Source organism: Gorilla gorilla, chromosome 4 (assembly GCF_029281585.2).
Source record: "Gorilla gorilla gorilla isolate KB3781 chromosome 4, NHGRI_mGorGor1-v2.1_pri, whole genome shotgun sequence".
Classification (NCBI taxonomy): Eukaryota; Metazoa; Chordata; class Mammalia; order Primates; family Hominidae; genus Gorilla; species Gorilla gorilla.
In genome coordinates this window covers 130,785,868-130,806,438 of record NC_073228.2, presented here as the reverse complement: position 1 = coordinate 130,806,438, position 20,571 = coordinate 130,785,868, and the positions used below count along the sequence as shown (strand labels likewise).

General features: G+C 42.8%; 1 protein-coding gene across 4 annotated transcripts in view; it reads left to right on the top strand.

Moving 5' to 3' along the window:
- The window catches only part of MARCHF3 (membrane associated ring-CH-type finger 3), a 163,559-nt gene that overhangs the window by 102,321 nt on the left and 40,667 nt on the right, over positions 1-20,571 (top strand). For all 4 annotated transcript variants that reach the window (XM_055389312.2, XM_019028573.3, XM_019028572.4 and 1 more), the window contains exons 2-3: positions 12,566-12,809; positions 15,689-15,893. In XM_055389312.2, coding sequence (XP_055245287.1) covers positions 12,622-12,809; positions 15,689-15,893 — 393 coding nt within the window. In that variant the 5' untranslated portion in view covers positions 12,566-12,621. The remainder of the gene's footprint in view (positions 1-12,565; positions 12,810-15,688; positions 15,894-20,571) is intronic.

Here is a 20,571-nt window from a genome sequence, read left to right as displayed (position 1 = left end):
CAGTCTCAGAGACACTTGTCAGCCACTGTTAAAGAAGGCTTATAAATGCCTCTGTGGGGAATACCTATGAACTGCCTAAATGTTTTTACCCTTATTAGTGAGAAGAAGGAAGGGGAAATGTTTCTCGTGCATACACAGATCCTTCCCACAGTGGAAGCTTGCCCCGAGTGTTAATATGTCACCAGCATGGTGCTGGAGCAGGGTGTGGTTCTGCCACATGGCACCTGCAGGCTTTTCTGGGTGGGAATGGCTTCCTGTTGGATCACAAAGCCCGAGGTATACAGGCATGATGACCTTGAGTAGTCAGTCTACAGAGGCATTAGTTCTCCTGACCCCCTTCCACAGCCTTGGGCCACCTTCAGATGTATTCCATAAATAAGATACAGTGGAGGTCTGCAGGGGCAAGTGGCACCAAGTGATCTGTGCAGCAATAAGCAAAAGAAGATAATGGTTTAGAATTGTTCTCATTTTTCCTGAGGGACGGGTAAATATAGAAAGTTGTTGAGGAGTGTTGGACCTAAGGAAAGATTGTATCTACCATAAGGACAAAAGTCTTAGGTACCAACACAGGCAAGGAAAACAGCATCTGGTCTTCCTTCCAAGAGCACTGCAAAATGGCAGGGATGATGCCCTTGACTTGCTTTGTGTCCCTTTAAATCACAAATCCAGATCTTCTGTATACTTAAGAAGTGTTTCTTATGTAGTAGTGGTCTGACTTTTTTTTTAATTTCAATAAAGACAGGTGGATCTTTAAGAATAGTGTATTAGTCTATTCTCATGTTGCTAATAAAGACATACCTGAGGCTGGGTAATTTATAAAGGAAAGAGCTTTAATGGACTCATAGTTCCACATGGCTGGGGAAGCCTCACAATCATGGCAGAAGGCAAAGGAGGAGCACAGTCACGTCTTGCAAGGCAGCAAACAAAAAAGAGCATGTGCAGGGGAACTCTCCTTTATAAAACCATCAGATCTTGTGAGACTTATTCACTATCACAAGAACAGCATGGGAAAGACCTGCCCCCATGATTCAATTATCTCCCACCAGGTCCCTCCCACAATACGTGGGAATTATGGGAACTACAATTCAAGATGAGATTTGGGTGAGGACACAACCAAACCATATCAAATAGTATAAACAACAACAAATACAACTCAGTTATTATAGAACATAACTAAGGTACCAATTCCATACTCTGAAGACTGGCTATCATAGGAAAGAATTAAGCAGTGCTCATGACTTTTTTGTGTCAATCATATTTAACCAGATTGCACTGATTCTTTGTTCCAAAAGAATTCCAGCTACTAAATATAGAAGGGAAGTTAGAATTGGAAAAGCATAATTGGATAGCTCCCAAATGAAATAGTGGATTCAGGCAACTGTCATCAGTGGATGCAATCATTAGACCCTTAGAATTGTCTACCTGGGGACTTCCCTGAGCCCACTAAAAGTGGGACCGCCATACATTACTTGCCATCTGATGTCATGCACCAAGAGTAGACAGTACCATCTATGAGCTAGTATTGCCTGAGAGTTGAACCTGAAATGAATCAAGCCAATCCTGGGGTTCCAGAAAATACAGGAAAGAGAGGAACAAGTGAAATGGTAACACAAGAAGACAGACAAATTTAAAAAATGGAGATTAGGACAGGGCTCTAGAGGACCTCTACGTGAATTTCTTCAACAGACAATGGCTTGGGAAGAAAGGGAGAGGCCGACGTGACTGGGAGGGACATACGATGAATAACATCCAAATATGATGTGTACAACTTGTTTGGACCATTTAAACAAACCAACCAAAAGATTTTTTGAGACAATTGGGGAAATTTAAATATAGTCTGGGTAGTAGATGATATCAAGGAAATATTAAGTTTGTTAGGTAAAATAATGGCTGTGTGGTTATATGAGAAATGTTCATATTTTTAGAAATTCATACTGAAGTATATAGGGGTGAAATGACTGATTTCTGGGATTTACTTTAAAATCATAATAAAAAGGAAGGAAGAAAGGATAGGTGAAACAAATGTGATAAAATCTTGATTAATTTTTAGATTGGCATATATACATTATCCTGTAATAGTGTAAATAATTTTTATGAACAAAGGGAAGGAAATGCAAAAAGTAAAATAAAAATATTGGCATAAAAAATTTTAGATTGGGATAAGATATATGTGGATTTACTATCATGTTCTATTTGTTTGACACTTTTCATAATAAAAATATTAAGAAAAAATAACAAATCTCTCTCAGGGATAATAGTGGGGGTCCATGGCCTAGAAGCAAGATAGGACCTCTGACTAGAAAAAGGTCATTATCTGAGAATTGACCATTTTTTAAAAAATTTTTTTGACAATCTCCTTTACTTAAATTTAAAAAAACCTATTTCTTTTGGATTTTTGGTTGGTCACTAGAAACCAAGTTCCTTGCCTTATAACAGGCAATTGGAGGAGAATTTGGGAAACAAACAGTCTCCGGTGTTGAAGTTAATGCTGATCTTAGCTGGAATAACTTGCTTTCTTCAGCATCTGCAGTGGCTGGTCTCCTGGGACTTATCTGGCTACATGTATTTTTCACATTTGTTAGTGAAATTGGAGATTCAAGAATAAAACACCGTCCTCAGGAACATTGTGTTAATTTGTGACACGCTAGAGATTTTTTTAGCCCATAAAACAAATGAATGAGCTCCGTGGGGGCATAAGTGTTATTTTCACCCTAGAAGGCGGTAAAGGCCTACTGTATTTATTAAGTACTTAGAAGATGGAAAATGAATAGTGCTATGAAAATAGAAAAATACACTCACACTGTTGCTATCAATAGTGTAATTTTTTTGTCTGTCCTGAAGGAAAAGTACCATCAGATGAAAACGTGTAAGGGTAGACCTCTGTATATTATTTAGTTATTTTGCCTTGGATAATAATTTAATTCAGTCTCAATATAAAGTTGTTTTTGTTTCTATCAAACAGGCTGAATCCGGGTAAGAAACCTCACCTGTTATTTTTGGCAGGGCTAGGCCTACAAAAACAAACAAACAAACAGAACAACACAGATATTTGATTCAGGACCTTCCTTCTGAGTGGCTAAGTGACTTAAGGGGATGTTCTGTGTAAGCTGACACACTGTGGGCATTTCTAACAGGCTTACACACTTGGCTTCCCAGGAGGATTGTGAAGACAGCATGCCGGTCCTCCCACTGAAAAAGTCCAGATGGAGCCAGCACTCCAACAGGTGGGGGTGTGGAAGAGAGGCCACTCTGTACCAAGATGCAGGGGACTGATGCAGCCACCCAGGCCATGATGTGTGCTGTGCCCATACAGGCAGGCAGGTCCCAGCCAGGGAGCAAGTGCAGGGAGGGGGCATGTGTTCCAGTTAGAAAAAAATAGCACCTCAGAGGTTCCCTAAAGAGGTTCCCTAGAGAGGTTCATAAGTGCTTTGCATTGAGATACATAGAAAATAAGTATCATCACCAAGAGAGAGACCCTATTCTCCATCCATTTCATGGTCCACAAGAATCCAGGATACAGGCTATGCAGACAGCAAGTGATAAAGTGATCTCGGGTAACTCGGTCCTTGGCTATGTGTTACTTTGTTCTTGTGCTTGTTTGGTATCTTGACTGTTTAAAAGACTGGACCCATTTTAGGGAGCCAATCAAAAAGAATCTGTATTTTTTGTGTGTATATGTGAGTATGTGTGTTGGGGTTTAGAGGAGGGAAGCCATGTCTAAGGCCAAGGAAAGTAATTCCAGGGGGAGTTTCTGTGATTTTTTTTACCTGTTTATACAGGACTGTCAAAGCAGATGTCAGTAGTTGTGTCTTCATGAGCTATTGGCTTGGGAAGATGGGGGCAGGGGTAATGAGAACTGTAGAGGAGGGTGGGCTGAGTGAGGAGCCTAGAGGTGGGATCTGGAAGGTGCCCCTTGTACCCCTACCCTGGCCCCGTTGTTCTGAGCTCATCCTGTTGCTCTACAGACTTAAGTACTTCCCATTATCAAGAGTCCTCTACCTGCCGGGCCCACACCTACCTCAGGTCCTCAGTCTCAGGGGGAAACTGAGGTTCAGTGTCAAGTAACTCTCCTGTTGATAAGCAGCTGGGTGGTGGTTCAAAGCCAGGACTCCCTGACCCAAAACCAGAGCTCAGTCTCCTCAACCCCAAGGTTCCCAGACAGCTCCTTACTCAAAAGCTAAATGTGTGAAAAGGCCATGAAGGAACACTCAAGACAGGTTTGTTTCTGTAGAGCATACATGAAAGAACAATTGGTGTTTTGAGGACGTTTGGTATTATGTAGCATATGATAGAGAGTTCATCTATCATGCCTAGGAGGGGGTTGAAATGCAAAGTCCAAGGAGGTTTAGCCTTCATATTCCTTGGCAAGCTGAGTGACCTTGCTTATCTTGTGTGTAAATGCAAAGTAATGCAGCCAAATGTGTTGTGGGTCCTTGTGGGCCTGAAAGTGCTCCAGGGAATGCACAGGGAGGCCCAGCCTACCTGAGCCTGATGGAATGCAGAGTTTAGACTGCCCTGCCAATGGACAAGACTGCAGCCTCCCTGTAGTCTGGGTGAAACGAGGAAGAGGAAAGTTCCAAGGAACCCTGATTTAAAATAAGCTCACAACTGGCTTTATTCTAGGCTTCTGGAGGCTTGGGTTAAGAATTAGCACATCTGTCTAGCTAATACTGGGTTGCTTATGCAGAGGAAAGTGAGGTACAACTTGGAAATGAATCCCAAATCAATGTCCTTCAGGATAGGCTTTCACTTGGATGCTGATTTTTAAAAAAATGTGTGTGAGCCCAAAAACAAATTGGGAGCCTTCAGTCCTTAGAACACATTTAGCTTTCATTGTGACTGAGATGTTTTTCTCTTGTGTTATCAGACATCCTGACCAGCATGCTGTACCCTTCATGCCTTTCCTGATGCATGCTGGACAGGTAGCTATTTGCTACTGGTCACACTGAATATCATTTTAAGAGTACATTTTAATTTTTCATCCCTGAGTAATGTCCCATGAATGTCTCATTATGTTTTGCCTGCTCCTCTCAATTTTTGAACTTGATGTTTAAACTTTTCTGATGTGCCCTCATTGTTCCCGAGTGCCCAGAACTCATCTGTGCAACCCCCCTCCCTCAGCTCAGTGGGGCTCCATGTGCAGGAGCCAGTTGTTATTTACAAGTGCAATTCAGCTGTCGCTGTGTCTTTGAACACATAGCATTGTTGTGGGATTTTTAATTGCCATTTTCATCTATATAATTAAAATTAAATGAAAAATGGATAGCCTCCAAAATCTGAATTAATTTCATAAGTACTTCTTGAGGGAAAAATATGTCTAAATATGATAATTGTTACTTGATTTGCCTTCAGCAGAACTAGAGGATTTTACCTGGCTGAAGAGAAAATACAGTAATTTTAAATAAAAAAAAAAAGATCTGTCTGATATTTTGGATACTTCTTGTGGCTGAGAATCAGAATTAATCATGTGGATGAGAAATGATAAGTAACTCTGAATATAACTTTAAGGTAGTACACTAGGAACATATTATGGTAACTCTCCCCAGATCCAACTTGCTTTATGCTGGTCAGGTTTTTTTTCTCCCTCTAACTCATCACTGGGGCTTATACATTTCTCAAGAATATGCCATTACCCCCAAATCAAAACCTCCCTCATGCCCAGAAACAGGCATTTCACCTGCTTGCTGCTTAACTGTGCCCTGTAAGCGTGACAATGAGCACCTAGCAGAAAATAATGAGACAACAAAAAGAGAAGTATTTTTTAAAATTCATTGGGCTGGCCAGTGTTTCACTCTGCAGACTCATCAAGCGCCTGATGGACATGTTTGTAAAGACTTGGATGGTCACTTTATTTGGAATGACAAATTCTGCGCTCCACATAATGAGGTCAGTGAAGCATCCAGAAAAGAAATGTATAATTTGGTAGTGCAGTCTGTAAGCACAGCCCTGCCATGGCTATTTAAGTTTAATGAAGCAACTACTTTGCCGCTACACATTCTTAGTGAATAGCCTCCTTGGCATGTTTTTGAAAACTTAAATGTTGCTGGTAATCATGTCACAGCAATCTCCTTGGAGAGCCTTTGTGTCCTGTTCTCAGAAGAAATATGCCATTTTTCCATGTTAATGGTTTTGAAATTAGTCATTTGCTCTATTTTCATTGGAAAGGAAGGTCACTGTGTGATTTCCTACCTTCCCTCATTTTCTCTGAACATTCAGGATACTCCTAAGTCAGTTCATCAGCCATGCAGTGCACTGTCTGGTTATAACATGCCTGAAAAGCCAGAGGAATGTTCTATCAAAGAGCGGCATCCCTATTCTCAGAGACTGTTCTTAGAATTCAAAGTGTAAAAATCTAACTCAGAGAGGAAAGTTCCTGGACAGACCATTATTGCCATTTTTTTTCCCATTTCAGTCACTGACCGCCTTGTATTGTCCATTCATTGGTCTCATTAGAGAAGGCTGTGCTCCCCACGTATTAAGCCTCTCACAGAGGACATTTAAAAATCCTTTCTGAAGCAGATTCACTCATGTAAAACTAAGGTCAGATTTATGGATCCTGGACCAGCATTAATGACGCAGAACTCTGTGGGAGGAGAAAGACGTCTAGCCATTCTCAGTTCTTCAGTGTGGGTCCCCAAACTTAGGGCCTCGGGTGGTTTCCCCTGAATGAGCAAGCGCATGATTGATTGTGGAAAAGTGCTAGGTCCTCATGGCTCTGCCACCCCAGTGAGGGTCTGGGGAATTCTCTAGACTATTTGGTGGCCTCCACATTTCCTTGGGAAATGTAAAGTAGGATTTGAGATGGCTGGACCCTGCACCACCAGAAACTTCCTAGGAATACCTAATAAGTACTCAAAAAAAAAAATAGTGAATGGATGGAAGGATGAATAAATGAATTTGCTTCTTTGATTTGCTTTGTCAACCAACTCTGGTTGTAGAGGTAACACAGGATCCTTCTAGGACATATTGAGACCTGAGGAGCCTACCTCTTCTTCTTCTTTTTAAAAATTGTATTTTATTGCAGTAAGAACACTTAACATGAGATGTACCCTCTTAACAAAATTTTAAGTAAGTGTCCAGTACGTCATTTCTGACTATAGGTATAGCAGATCTCTAGAGATTATTCATCTTGCTGGACTGAAACTTTATTCCTGTTACTAAACTCATTACTTTGGGGGATCATTTCTATAGTTTGTTATCACTTCTTGAAATCTCTGGAATTGGGTAAGGTTGAATATGGAGGTCCAGACTTGCTCCAGACTGCCTCCAAGTTAGGGCCTGCTTAGACCGCTGTCCAGGCAGCTCACATGACCATGTCAGTGCCAGCCAGCACTCACATTCTCCTGCTCTCATTTTCACCTTTAAACCTTTTGAGTCATTTTTCTACCCAAATAGAGGTGCCAGTATAACAAATTTCTCCCACTTCTTGACCTCCATCTAAGAGACTAATGTTGACTTGGCACTGAAAATGTCGTTCTGATACAAGTAGGCCTGAAAAGGGCCTTGGGATTGGCCTGTGTTTTATTTTCTAGTGTATTTATCACATGCTGGATTAGTTAAGATAATAACTGCTGCTCTGACAAATAGACCCACGTATCTCCAGCATCATAGCAGCTTTTCCTCATATATCTTTGTTTTTCTCTTTTCAACTTTTATTTTAAGTTCGGGGGTACATGTGCAGGATGTACATGTTTGTTACATAGGTAAATGTGTGCCATGGTGGTTTGCTGCACATATATCTTTATTAAGCATTTTCATGGAAGAATGACACCTGTCTTCCAGATCTGAAGGCCGTGGGGTCAGGGAAAATGAGAAGTGGACATGCAAGGATGAGGCTCCCTCTGTTCTCCCTAGCCAAGAGAGATGGCATGGGCAATGTCAGAGTTCAAGTGTGATGCAAAAGGTACATCGTGGTAGAGGTTGACCAGACATGAGGAAAGACAGTTTGAAAAGACAGAAATGAGGCTGGGCGCAGTGGCTCACGCCTGTAATCCCAGCACTTTGGGAGGCCGAGGTGGGCAGATCACGAGATCAGGAGATCGAGACCATCCTGGCTAACATGGCGAAACCCCGTCTCTACTAAAAATATAAAAAATTAGCCAGGCATGGTGGCATGCGCCTGTAGTCCCAGCTATTCGGGAGGCTGAGGCAGGAGAATGGCATGAACCCAGGAGGCGGAGCTTGCAGTGAGCGGAGATCACGCCACTGCACTCCAGCCTGGGCAACAGAGTGAGACTCTGACTCAAAAATAAATAATGAATAAATAAATAAATAAATATATAAATAAATAAAAGACAGAAATGAGATGTAGCCCAGGCTAGAAAAAGAGCAGAAATGAAGGTTAACATAATAATAAAGTTCAAACTTCTCTGTACATGGCATGTTCCTGCTTACAAAGTGAATTCATATGTATTATCTTGTTTTAGAGCTCACAAACAACCAGGTAAGGTGGCTCAGGATGTGTTAGTATCCTAATTTCAAATATTCAGGAAATCTCAGGAAAAGTCTGAGAGGCTGAGTGATTTACCTTGGTGAGTAGAAAGCCAGAGTGTAGGCTTTGGTGTTGTGCCTCCAACAACAGAGCTTTTTCCCTAACTCATGATTCTCCTGGAGGTTTGGGGGCTGCTGAGGCAGAGGGGCTGCAGAGGTGAGCAGAGCCTGCTTCCCTTCCCTGCCCCCACGACCTGTGGCCACATCCTCGTGATGCCAGCCATGTTCCCATGGAAATCACTTACCAGTGGCAACCTATTCAGAAACGCAGCAATGAATCGCTGCTGCCTGGTTAGGTGTCCTGCTTTTGTGAAACCTGTACCCTGTCCTTTTCAGGGGTCACAGTTTAACAGACAAGCCTTTTTATTTTAACAATTCCCTAATCAGGCTTTCATTTATTTGCCCACCCCCTCTGTTTTCACTGTCTCCCTCTTATCCACCTACTCCCGCTCCTCCCACTGTGTGCAGCTGAGTTTGGCCAGTGCCAAATCATGTTTTATTCTCAGCCTGAGAAAGAAATTATGCAAGGTGTCAAGCCTGGCCAGCAAAGGACCCATCCCACCAGTGCCGTTTGATGTTTTAAGTTTGCACATACACCGCTCCCTCCCTGAGAGAATTCTTGGGTAGACTGGGAAGTACTTTACCACAAGAGCAGTGCACTGGCATTGATAAGAAAGCAGTCAGATAGTGCTTGAAATTTTGCAGAAAGCTCAATAGAAGACCCATGCTCGACTGCAAACCAACAAACAGCTCAGCTCTTTCTAGCATCCTCGGCAACAGCCTGCTGTTTTCCCAGGTGGCTTTGAACTAGACAGGAAAATGCAGTGGGCCATTTGTCACTGCCCCAGGTGCAACATATGCATGCCAATTGGTGCATGCAGCTTGTGAGGTCCGCTCCTGCCTGCCCCATGCCTGCATCTAGGCCTCTGGGCTTCCCTTTCACTGAGATCAGGGCAGAGAGTGCTTCCTTTCCTCCTCTGCCACCTGAGTAGGTGGTTAGATCCACTCTTCTGAGATTAGAACCAACTCAGCCATCCCCACCATGTTCAAGAGTGCTAATGCTTTGTGTAATCCCTCTTAGCCTATTAATTCAAGTCCACGGTCTTTCAGGGCTGTTGGGACTCATTGCTGGCATGCCAGTCTTAGAATCTTAAGGTTATTCTGATGTGTGGTATACGTAAGACATGCTGGTATGTTTTTCAGGGAATGCTGGACCGGACTGTCATTTTAGTTAGGTCCTAAATTGAGCTAGGGCTTAGAGGATCTTGGATGCAGGGTTCTGCAGATATGGCCCAAGAGAAAGAGCCAGGGCTTGCTTGTAGGAGAAGGCAAGGTGTGGTTTCTTTTGTTCTTTTATGCTAAACTCAGTGCCCAGCACCCACTACAAATGGAATAAACTGATCAGGTGGCAAATAATATCCCTTTTACCTGTGAAAGAAGAAATGAAATCATGCAGAAGTGAAATTACATATATAAAATGAATTTAAGGGAAGCTCTGCTTCTAGAATATTTTTAAGGACATTTTATTGCAGATTTAGGTCACACATTTAGAACTACTTCCTTTGATGAGGACTTAATCTAGGTTACAAGTGTGTGAACTTGGGGCTATTATATGCCTGGGTGACAGGCAATTCACTGAGGGTAGCCTAACTACTGGCAGCCCTGGGTCCCATTATTTACTCTGCGCACCCCCTCCTTACTGTCTTCCAGTTCCATCAAGTAGAGGGAGGGAGTGTTTGGCCCTCTGAGCTGGAGTTATGCAAAACCCGAAAATAGACTCTCAGAGTGCATCTAGACATAATGATTCCATGCGGCAAGAAGGTCACTGTGTCTGCTTTTCCTGCCAATACACCCCTGGCTCTTAATCTATGGCTGCCTTGTGAAGCAAGAGAGCTGTGCCAGGAAGTTACACTTTGTGACTGTGAAGCATTATGAGAATTTAAAATCATGTCAATGGAGTTTTGTAAGGGCAGGCCAGAGGAGAGTAGTTATGCACAGTTTTAGAAGAGGACGGTCTTTTAACATCTCTTTGTTTTTCGGTCTGAAAGCTACCATAACTCAGTTTTTAAAAACAAAACAAAACAACTGTCTGGCCCCAGTCACGAATCAACTGCACCCTGCCAACCCTTTCAAAAAAATAAAAAGAAGATATCTACCCAAAAAATTTACTGGGGTTATCCGAATGGTGGGATTATGAGTGAGTTTTATTGTGTTCTTTGTGCTCTTCCATAGTTTTTATAACATACCGTATACTAATTGCTTTGTAATTTTTTTAAAAAAGCAAAAAATCCTATTTAACCTAGTCAGTTAGTTGACCTATACCAACTAACTGACTGTGCTGAATGTTCAGTACTGCTGGTCATGAAAATGGCATGAGTGGGGCAGCCTCTGCCTGTGCCCCCACATCAGGTCTCAGACAAGGACTGGAGTCCACAGCCGTCTCCCCACCGTGGGTTCAGAAGGGCTGCTGGGCAAAGGCAGACGCAGACCCTGAGAGGACTCCAGGCAGCCAATGAGGGTGGGAAAAGGAGGCTGCTGGTGCAAAGCCAGCCAGACACCTCAGCAGCAAGGAAGGGATGACAATCACGTCCGATTGTTTTGGACAGTCAAGCCTGCTTGACATGTGCTTGTCGGGAGGGAAACTGTCAGTTTCATCAGGAAACACTGCATTCTTGCCCTGAGAACATCCAGCTGATGCACATTGTTCTGGAAGTTGGGAAGATCCTGTTTTCCAGAACCATGGGGATCAAGGAAAATGTAAGAAGTAGAGACAAATATCTGGGAGAAAACAACCCCTTGCGGAATTCCAGGAATCCTCTTGGGGTTTTGGGTTGTGCAAATGACAAGATATTTCATTAAGTCTGAGCCTTGACCACCTAAATGGGTTATTGATGTGAGCTCACTCTGTCAACTAATCCTGCTGCCGTCTACTGAGCCCAGGCCATGTCGAGCTCGGGAGCTTGAGGTGAGCAGGCTAGCACTCCTAGCCATGAAACTGTGTCATCTCACCTTTGGACAGAATTCTTCCTTCAAGTTTCTGTAAAAACCTCTATTTCTTATGTGTCACATGCTGACCTATTATTGAATCCAGTGGAGTTCCTCACTCCAGTGGGTCTGAGTGCTTTGAACTTGAGGTCATGACCCAAGCCTGCACCACACAGATTGGGAGCAGAATTCCTCATGGTTTATATGATAAACCATGTGCCTAGGAGGTAAGGCCCTTATTTGTAATGGATTATGTTTAATTGGTGATAGAGATCTCATTCATTATTTTCTCACGTTCTCCTATGTGTTTCCGTATGATGATGCATATACATCTGCATTTTAGGTAGTACACAAACAAGACATCATGCTAACGTATTTATTGTCACGTCCATTAGAAAATAAAAACTCATTAAACTCATTTCATGAATAACTTGAAGACAAAGCTAAAATAGGTTCCATTTTTAAAGGAAGTTAATTTCAAGATGTATTGAGTAGAAAATTTTATTATGCAACAGATATGGCAAAAGTCGAAAGGTGGTACAGTCATTGAGTGATTCATGTTTGGCAAATATTGTCCTAGAACATACTATTAATACTTGGCCAAATTCATTTTTATTTTCCTTCCTTCTTTCTCTCTCCTTTTAATCTTAGTATGTCAGAATGAAGCTGCATGGAGAATAAATTGCTTACCAGAAAAAATAGTTCTGAACGTTTTTAATAATGATTTTAGTAACTTTTAGAGAGTGTCAACAAAGACTTATTGCTTCTCTGGCACAGAGCAGGGAACTGCTTATCTTCTCTTCAGATCTGGGCCTCAGAGTCATCATTCTGTCCCCTCGTGGAAAGCAGGGCTGCTTAATGTTTATATACACGGACATGCTTGCTGTCTTGTTCATACCATATCTGCTGTTTCTTGTGGGCTCTATGTGTGTGTGCACTTGTATTAAACAGTAACAAGATAATGTGCCACATCTAGGCTACCCCTGTTATTTGTATTAAATAATGACATGATGATGATGTTGGTGGCCCATAATTCTCCATTTTCTATTAGCCACCCTGCCCAAGTAAACTGTTTTCTGATCTCTCTTAGATGGAAATCCTGTATGAATGTGGAAGCCATTAGCAGAGTAATTGCTGTCTGTTACCATGACAACCAGCCGCTGCAGTCACCTGCCCGAAGTCCTGCCAGACTGCACCAGCTCAGCTGCACCCGTGGTGAAGACGGTGGAGGATTGTGGCAGCCTAGTGAATGGGCAGCCGCAGTATGTCATGCAAGTTTCAGCCAAGGACGGGCAGCTGCTGTCAACAGTAGTGCGGACTCTTGCCACCCAGAGGTAGTACCACAATTAAAATAAATGAATCTGTAATTGATCCAGAGAACTCTTTGTCAGATGGAAAATGCTAATGGGAATGTAATTAGTGCTCAGGTCTTTGTGTCAGGTGAGAGGAGGTGCTGGAAAAAAAAAAAAAAAGACTACATGAGTTCTGTTATTGCCGTTTCTATAGCAATAGGATATAAAGCTAAAATTCACCTTATCAAGATTTCCCCTCAAAATCATACTTACAAAGAGCCAGGAGGGGAAGGAACCCACAAGATACAGGGTTGTTATTTTGACATTGTTATGCTCTCTTGTTGTCTCCACTAGGTAACAAAGGTAGTCCTATTGGAACAGGATTAAGAAGTTATCTGATTTCAGGTGACTGAGTCAAAGTGATTGGATTTGTGGGCAAAACTTTTGAAGTGACATTCTTGGTGTGCATGTGGACTGGCATTGCCTGATGGAAGCGCTGTCCAGGGCTACTTTCTGGGTGGGTGTCTTCTTATCACTGGGAGGTCTCTTCTGCTGTCCTCTCCTTCAGCCTCAATGGTCCCCCATCCCTGACCCTTCACGCACACTCTACCCTATGAAGTGCTATTGTGAAAACCTCCTGAGCCTTCCCAAGTGGTGAACTAAAGCCCGAGTGCAGGCTCTGAGCAGCTTGGAGACCACTTATCCTGACCAGCACTTTGTCTCCTCTTGTGCTCTTGTTGGATAGGGAGCTATGGGCTGCCAGGCTAATAGGAACTTCTTGGCTTCTCCAGCTTTTTCTCAGAATGGTTAAGTGGGACTTCTAACCTATGCATTTAAAAGGTGGATCAACATTGGATTTGCCCCCTAGCGTCAGTGCTGACACTTCTGACCTCTAACATAGGACCAGTCATTCACACCTTATTCTCTTACCTCTGTCTGAGTGATCAGTCAACCCCTCTGGTGCAGTGGCATCCCACCCTGGGCATGGTGGCCCTCAGACACTGAATCACACTCCCATGCATGTTGTAAACATTGCTCATATGCCCTCCATTTAAAATCTGTGCTGCTAGTGCAAAGGAAAAAATAGAAAAACCTTTAATATGTAATTTCTGACTCTTGGAGAACTTTTAACAATTGGTTAGGACTCAGAACAGGATGAGGCAGTGACTATCTTCGGTCCTCTGCGAACTCAGACTGGGTGACTGATGTGCCCCACTCACCCTTGCAGGCATCAAACAGCTCACTTGACCAGGAAGAGCAGGCTATGGTTGATGTGGTTGAGACCTGTGAGCCTCCGTGTGTGTGTGTGTGTGTGTGTGTGTGTGTGTGTCTGTCTGTCTGTCTGTCTGTCAGGTATTTTTACCTGCTCTCCCACCATGCGGTACTGTAAACCAGGTTTCAGAGTTTTACAGGCTCAGTGTAAATGAAGGAGGCCCAGAATCATGAGTTAAAAAAAAACCTGTCAACTTTCTTTTCCCACTCGTGGGCACAAGTAGGCCTTTCAGGCTAACAAGTAGGCCTTTCAGGCTAGTGGGAGGGAGATCCTTTCCTTTTTTGATCTCCTTTTGGCCTTCACTCATTCCCAGGATCATTCTCAGAAAGGCCTTTGGGAAACAGCAGTCTTCCATGGCTATTTCCATTTGGACCAAAGATAGTGTTCAGGAGGATGAATGGGCATGTGCCTGGGTCACTGTCATCTTTGGGAGGCATACAGAGAGGCAAGGGAGGGCAGGTAAAGAGGCTGATCCTAGGATTGTCACATATCATGAGGACACATTTTAAAATCTGTTGCCCAGTGAAGAATAGCACAAGCAACATAAGACATCCATCAGAGAGGCATGGTCCTCTCCCAGGGCAGGGTACCTCCCAAGCAGTGAGGCCATCCTCGTTTGATCTTTCCACTGGCCACTGACTTACATGATGAGGGCCAAGTTATTTGATTTTCTCTGGCCTGAGATTTTCCTTGAGAGATAGTAGCTAGCATTAACTAGGCATTTGCTGTATGCTGGTCCCTATTCTAAGCTTCTAATCTGGGCTATCTTTTCACATGCTCACTGTCATCATATGAAGAAGGCACCATTTTTGTGCCCATTTTAGAGATAAGGAGACTAAAGTATGGGGAGATGAAGTTACTTGCCCAGAGTTATCCAGGTAATAGACAGCAGAGTTAAGGTCTGAGCCCAGCCAGCCAGATTCTGGAGCCTGCACTATGAACCACTAACTACACTAAGCTGCCTTTATGAAATGTGTAGGAGTGGTTTTTCCAAATTAAAGGCAGAACTCTAGACTGAGGCTACCTCAGTGGGACATGCTCATTACTCGCTTTCAGTTTGGTATCTTTGGCATCCCATAGAGCATCCTGTGAAAGCTCAAAGGACAATCCACCACTCAGCTTTGTGCTGTGGCTCAGACTGCAGTTCTGTGTAGTGGTTGCAGGGTTGGTTGCTGGCTAACTTCCCTCCTTTCATTCTCCCACCCTATTGAAAAGAGAAATGAAAAGAACCTCTGGATATACAAACATGTCCTGGTTTGGTCCAAAAGACTCAATTTGTCATTTCAAACAATTTCTCTTCTTAATGATGAAGGATGGTTATGATTTTTGGATTAGTAGTTGACCTGAACTTAATCTATATTCAAGGCAAAAATATCCACTGCTTGTTTTCACTCACTTTTGATCCTGGGCCACACCCAGCTACTTTGATATTGGCAATCCCCTATTTCTTTGTGTTGTCACAAGTAGGTGACCCAAGTGCTCTAGAGTGCCCAGAATCATTTGCCCCATTGCCAAGGTCAAGTGTAGATCTAAGAGGTCTTAAAGCAGCTGCCTCTGGGGAGGGCCCAAAGGACAAGAGCTAGAGGGCCATCCACTTGGTGGAGGTTTCCAGCCCAGTGACCAGCAGGTGCCCCTCCTTCTCTTGCAGCCCCTTCAATGACCGGCCGATGTGCAGGATCTGCCACGAGGGCAGCAGCCAAGAGGACTTGCTCTCTCCATGTGAATGTACAGGGACCTTGGGGACAATTCATCGGAGCTGCCTGGAGCACTGGCTGTCATCCTCAAACACCAGCTACTGTGAACTCTGCCACTTCAGGTTTGCAGTCGAGCGCAAACCCAGGCCGTTAGTGGAGGTCAGTAAGTGGGGCACGTCCTGAAAACTTAGCTCTAATGAGCAAATGATGTCTGTTTTTATGCCTGGATCACAAGCCCTGTACAGCATTACTGAAGCACAGTAATAGCTATGTGAGAGAGAGAGAGAGAGAGTGTGTGTGTGTGTGTGTGTGTGTGTGTGTGTGTGTGTGTGTGTGTGTGTGTGTGTGTGTGTGTGTTTGAGAAAGAGAGATGTAGACAGACAGACACAGAGAAGGGAGAGCTTGCTAGCTCACTTGGGATCCAGCAGTAGAAGGAAAGCAGAATAAATTAGTATAAGGAGAAAGGGCCAGTTTAGAGACTTGATCTCCATTTTTCAATCCCTGTGAAATGGAACCAACAGATCAAACATCTTTCTCCTTGCGCACCATCTGCCCAACTTGAAGCAGGAGATAAATGGGCATTTGGGTTGCATATCCTGAGAAGTCTTCATGAAAAAGTATAGCTCCATAGTTTAATGGATATAGACCCAGATGTCCTGGGTTCTGTGACCTCGGGTTTGTTACTTTACCTTTTGGAATTACTATAAGGATTAAAGAAATTAATATTATAAAACACTTAAAAGAATACAGGGCACATATGCAACGGTTTGAATGAAAATATCTCACTTGGGAAATTACACACAAACTTTTTTCAGCCAATAACCTAATGTTATTGAACTCTTGGCTGGGCGCGGTGGCTCATGTCTGTAATCCCAGCACTTTGGGAGGCCGAGGGGGGCGGATCACAAGGTCAGGAGATCAAGACAATCCTGGCTAACACTGTGAAACCCCGTCTCTACTAAAAATACAAAAAATTAGCCGGGCATGGTGGCAGGTGCCTGCAGTCCCAGCTACTCAGGAGGCTGAGGCAGGAGAATGGCAAGAACCTGGATGGCGGAGCTTGCAGTGAGCCCAGATCGCACCACTGCACTCCAGCCTGGGTGACAGAGCAAGACTCCGTCTCAAAAAAAAAAAAAAAAAAAAAAGTTGGATATTGGCAACAGTAAATATTTTAATATATTATGAGCCAGAGCTAGCTGAAGGGAGCCAAAACATTGTATCTATGATTCAGACCTGCTCCTAACCTCCTTATTTCAGCAGCTAACTCAGTGAAGCCCTGGAATGAAAACTAGTGCTGGAAATCAAGAAGCGCTTCTTGTAGACTATTTAATAAGTGTGTTAGCACCCAGGCTTAAGATGCTAGAGAGCTTTGTAGCTCTGTGTATAAATTCTCTTGGGTTTGACCTTGAAAATTAAATCAAGACCTATAACCGGGGCCTGTTTTAGCTGTTATGACTTACTTGCCAAATGGCACAAAACTTACTTGACTTGCCCCAATACACTCCATGCTTTGCTTAAGAGTCGAGATCTAGTGACCTCTTAATTTAGCCATCTTGCTACTTGACATCCACTTTCAGAAATTCGTATTCAGAAAGGGCCTGTGGGGAATTTGGCCTTGTGCCAGATTCATTGGGCTTTAACATTTTAGAACTTAACTGCAGAGGGGGAAATATAATTAAATAATAAACAAAGGAGTTGAAGATTTCTCAAGCCTAATGGCAAAGTAAAAAGGAGCTTATTTCTCCTTTCCAGAAACTTTGTGGAACCTCCCCAATTTGATATTGCAGCCTCTCCAGGGAAGCTGGCTTCCCACAGTGAGGAAGCCCTGCTTTGAAATACTCTATCCAGCGATCTTTTTAACTAGCGTTTCCCCAGTAAAAATCCCAGTGTATGTGCACGTAGTATATAACAAAGGAGGGTGTGTGTGCATCTGTGTGTGCACACATGCATGTACATACCCTAATTTTTCTCAGATGAAATCCATGTGGCAAATCACCCAGTGATCTCTCTCAGTCTCAGAGAGGGTAACATGTACCCACACACACAGGGGTCTTCAGAGTTGCTGAGGTCAGGTCACAGACTCATTCCTGGATCTTAGGCAACTGTCATTAAACAAGGAAACAAGGCAAATGACCTTGAGAATGTGTGAGGTGCTCTACAAGATTTAGGGCCTCGCCTACAAAAACTTCACCCAAACGGTCACCAGTGATGAAATTTTCATTGCACAAATGGAATGTGACAATTTTCAGAGTTAATGATGATTGAACAAGTTGAAAGTGAAAGGCAAACCTTCCCAAGCTGGGGGAGGCTGGCCGTTTGATCATCCCATGGCGAAATGAACTTGCTGTTTGACCACAAGCAATAAAAAGAAGTTGTCTTTGGTTTCTCAGCTGGAGGACAAATGAGAACCAGGTGTGGGCAGAGTTTTAAACAAATGACATTACTAATTGACTTTTCCCCTCTTATCAGAGGGCAGTTTATTCCTAGTGAGCATCTCTTCTCAATACTTTCACCTTAAGATAAACATGCATCTTTTTTTTAAGCAAATCAGCAAAACCTGCCTATTTGGGTTAAGGATTAGGAGTAGTGTTACTTTATTTCTCAGTTTTACTCTTTTAATTGCTTAATCATTACTTTGTTTACCAGTTGGATCTGCCTTCTCATTAAAGCAAGGAAATTCCATAACATTTAATTTCAAAATCGATGTGACAATAACAGCTCTTGTTGCTCGAGGAAGCAGTTTAAAAAGTCATTTATAAATTTTATTTGTCAGCATCTAAACGCTAACATTGGTTGGAATTACTTTTAACACCTCAGACTTCCAGTTGTCAATAAACCCTCTCAGTCCTTCGTTCTGCATAACTGTTCATCCCCCTTCATGCCACCATTCCTAAGACACTTCTTCACTTCCTTTTCTTATCTCTGCAGCCCACAGTTGGATGTTCATTTTTAACTGGGCAGGAACCCAGGGCTGTTGTATGTACACTGGCTACTATGTGAAGTCTTTTTTTCTGCCCATAAGGGTGAGTTTCTACTCATAATGGCAAATCAATGGGCTGATTTTCGTTAGAACCTCCAAACTGGGCATGCCCTCCTCACTTAGCCACTGGCCATCTGTGTGGGTTGGTTCAACTTCTCTGAGCTTCCCTGTGGAAGAGGGTGAGCAAAGAGCTCTCCATGACATCTTTTGGTCTCTATAAAGCTAAAAGTTATTGTTCAAAAAATGTGTATTCTACACTTAAAATGGATATACTGTATGGCGTACAATTAGACCTCAGTGAGTTGATTATGTGTGTCTACTTACCTCTCTACCTACTTTACCTACCTTGCCTACCTACCTACATGGCCAGTCTAAATCTTTTAGTCACTTTTACCCTAAATATTGGTGAATCCTTTTATGGTTAGTAGATATCTATTTACTACATTCTACTGGATCATTATTCATATTTTCTTGGTGCAAGGTAAGCCAGTATAACAAGAGCTAGTTTCAACCCAAGAGCACTACATTGCAATCATCTATGTTAGTCAGATGTGGATGAATTACTGATGAAGTCCAACTAATGCAAATCTCATAAGGTCTGTGTCCAATCACACAAAGCTTGAAAGAAAAGCATTCAAAATGTAGATTATCGGGGGAACCTGCCCCCGATAGTCATGTAGGTTCTTTTCTATTTTCCCTAAGTGTCGGCCAGTCTGAGAAATAAAGGGACAGAGTACAAAAGAGAGAAATTTTAAAGCTGGGTGTCTGGGGGAGACATCACATGTCGGCAGGTTCTGTGATGCCCCGAGCCGTAAAACCAGCAAGTTTTTATTAGTGATTTTCAAAAGGGGAGGGAGTCTACGAAAAGGGTGTGGGTCACAGAGATCACATGCTTCACAAGGTAATAGAATATCACAAGGCAAATGGAGGCAGGGCGAGATCACAGGACCCGGGCAAAATTAAAATTGCTAATGAAGTTTCAGGCATGCATTGTCATTGATAACATCTTATCAGGAGACAGGGTTTGAGATTAGACAACTGGTCTGACCAAAATTTATTAGGCAGGAATTTCCTCATCCTAATAAGCCTGGGAGTGCTACGGGAGACTGGGGCTTATTTCATCCCTACAGCTTCGACCATAAAAGATGGCTGCCCCCAAAGCAGCCATTTTAGAGGCCTACCCTCAGGGACGCATTCTATTTCTCAGGGATGTTCCTTGCTGAGAAAAAGAATTCAGCAATATTTCTCCCATTTGCTTTTGAAAGAAGAGAAATATGCCTCTGTTCTGCCCAGCTCACCCGCAGTCAGAGTTTAAGGTTATCTCTCTAGTTCCCTGAACATTGCTGTTATCCTGTTCTTTTTTCAAGGTGCCCAGATATCATATTGTTCAAAAACACATGCTCTACAAACAATTTTGCAGTTAATGCAATCATCACAGGGTCCTGAGGCGACATACATCCTCCTCAGCTTACAAAGATGATGGGATTAAGAGATTAAAGTAAAGACAGGCATAGGAAACCACAAGGGTATTGATTGGAGAAGTGATAAATCTCCATGAAATCTTCACAATTTACGTTCAGAGACTGCAGTAAAGACAGGCGTAAGAAATTATACAAGTGTTAATTTGGGGAACTAATAAATGTCCATGAAATCTTCACAATCCAAGTTCTTCTGCCATGGCTTCAGCCAGTCCCTCCATTCGGGGTCCCTGACTTCTCACAATAGTAGATAGCAAAAAGATAGCAAAAAGGAGGAGCAGATGTAACACACATAAAAATACCATGACTTGTTCCCCTAAAATTTGTGCCTTGACTCCAGCATTTTGCCATTAATGCATTTCTGGTTGACCAGTTTGCC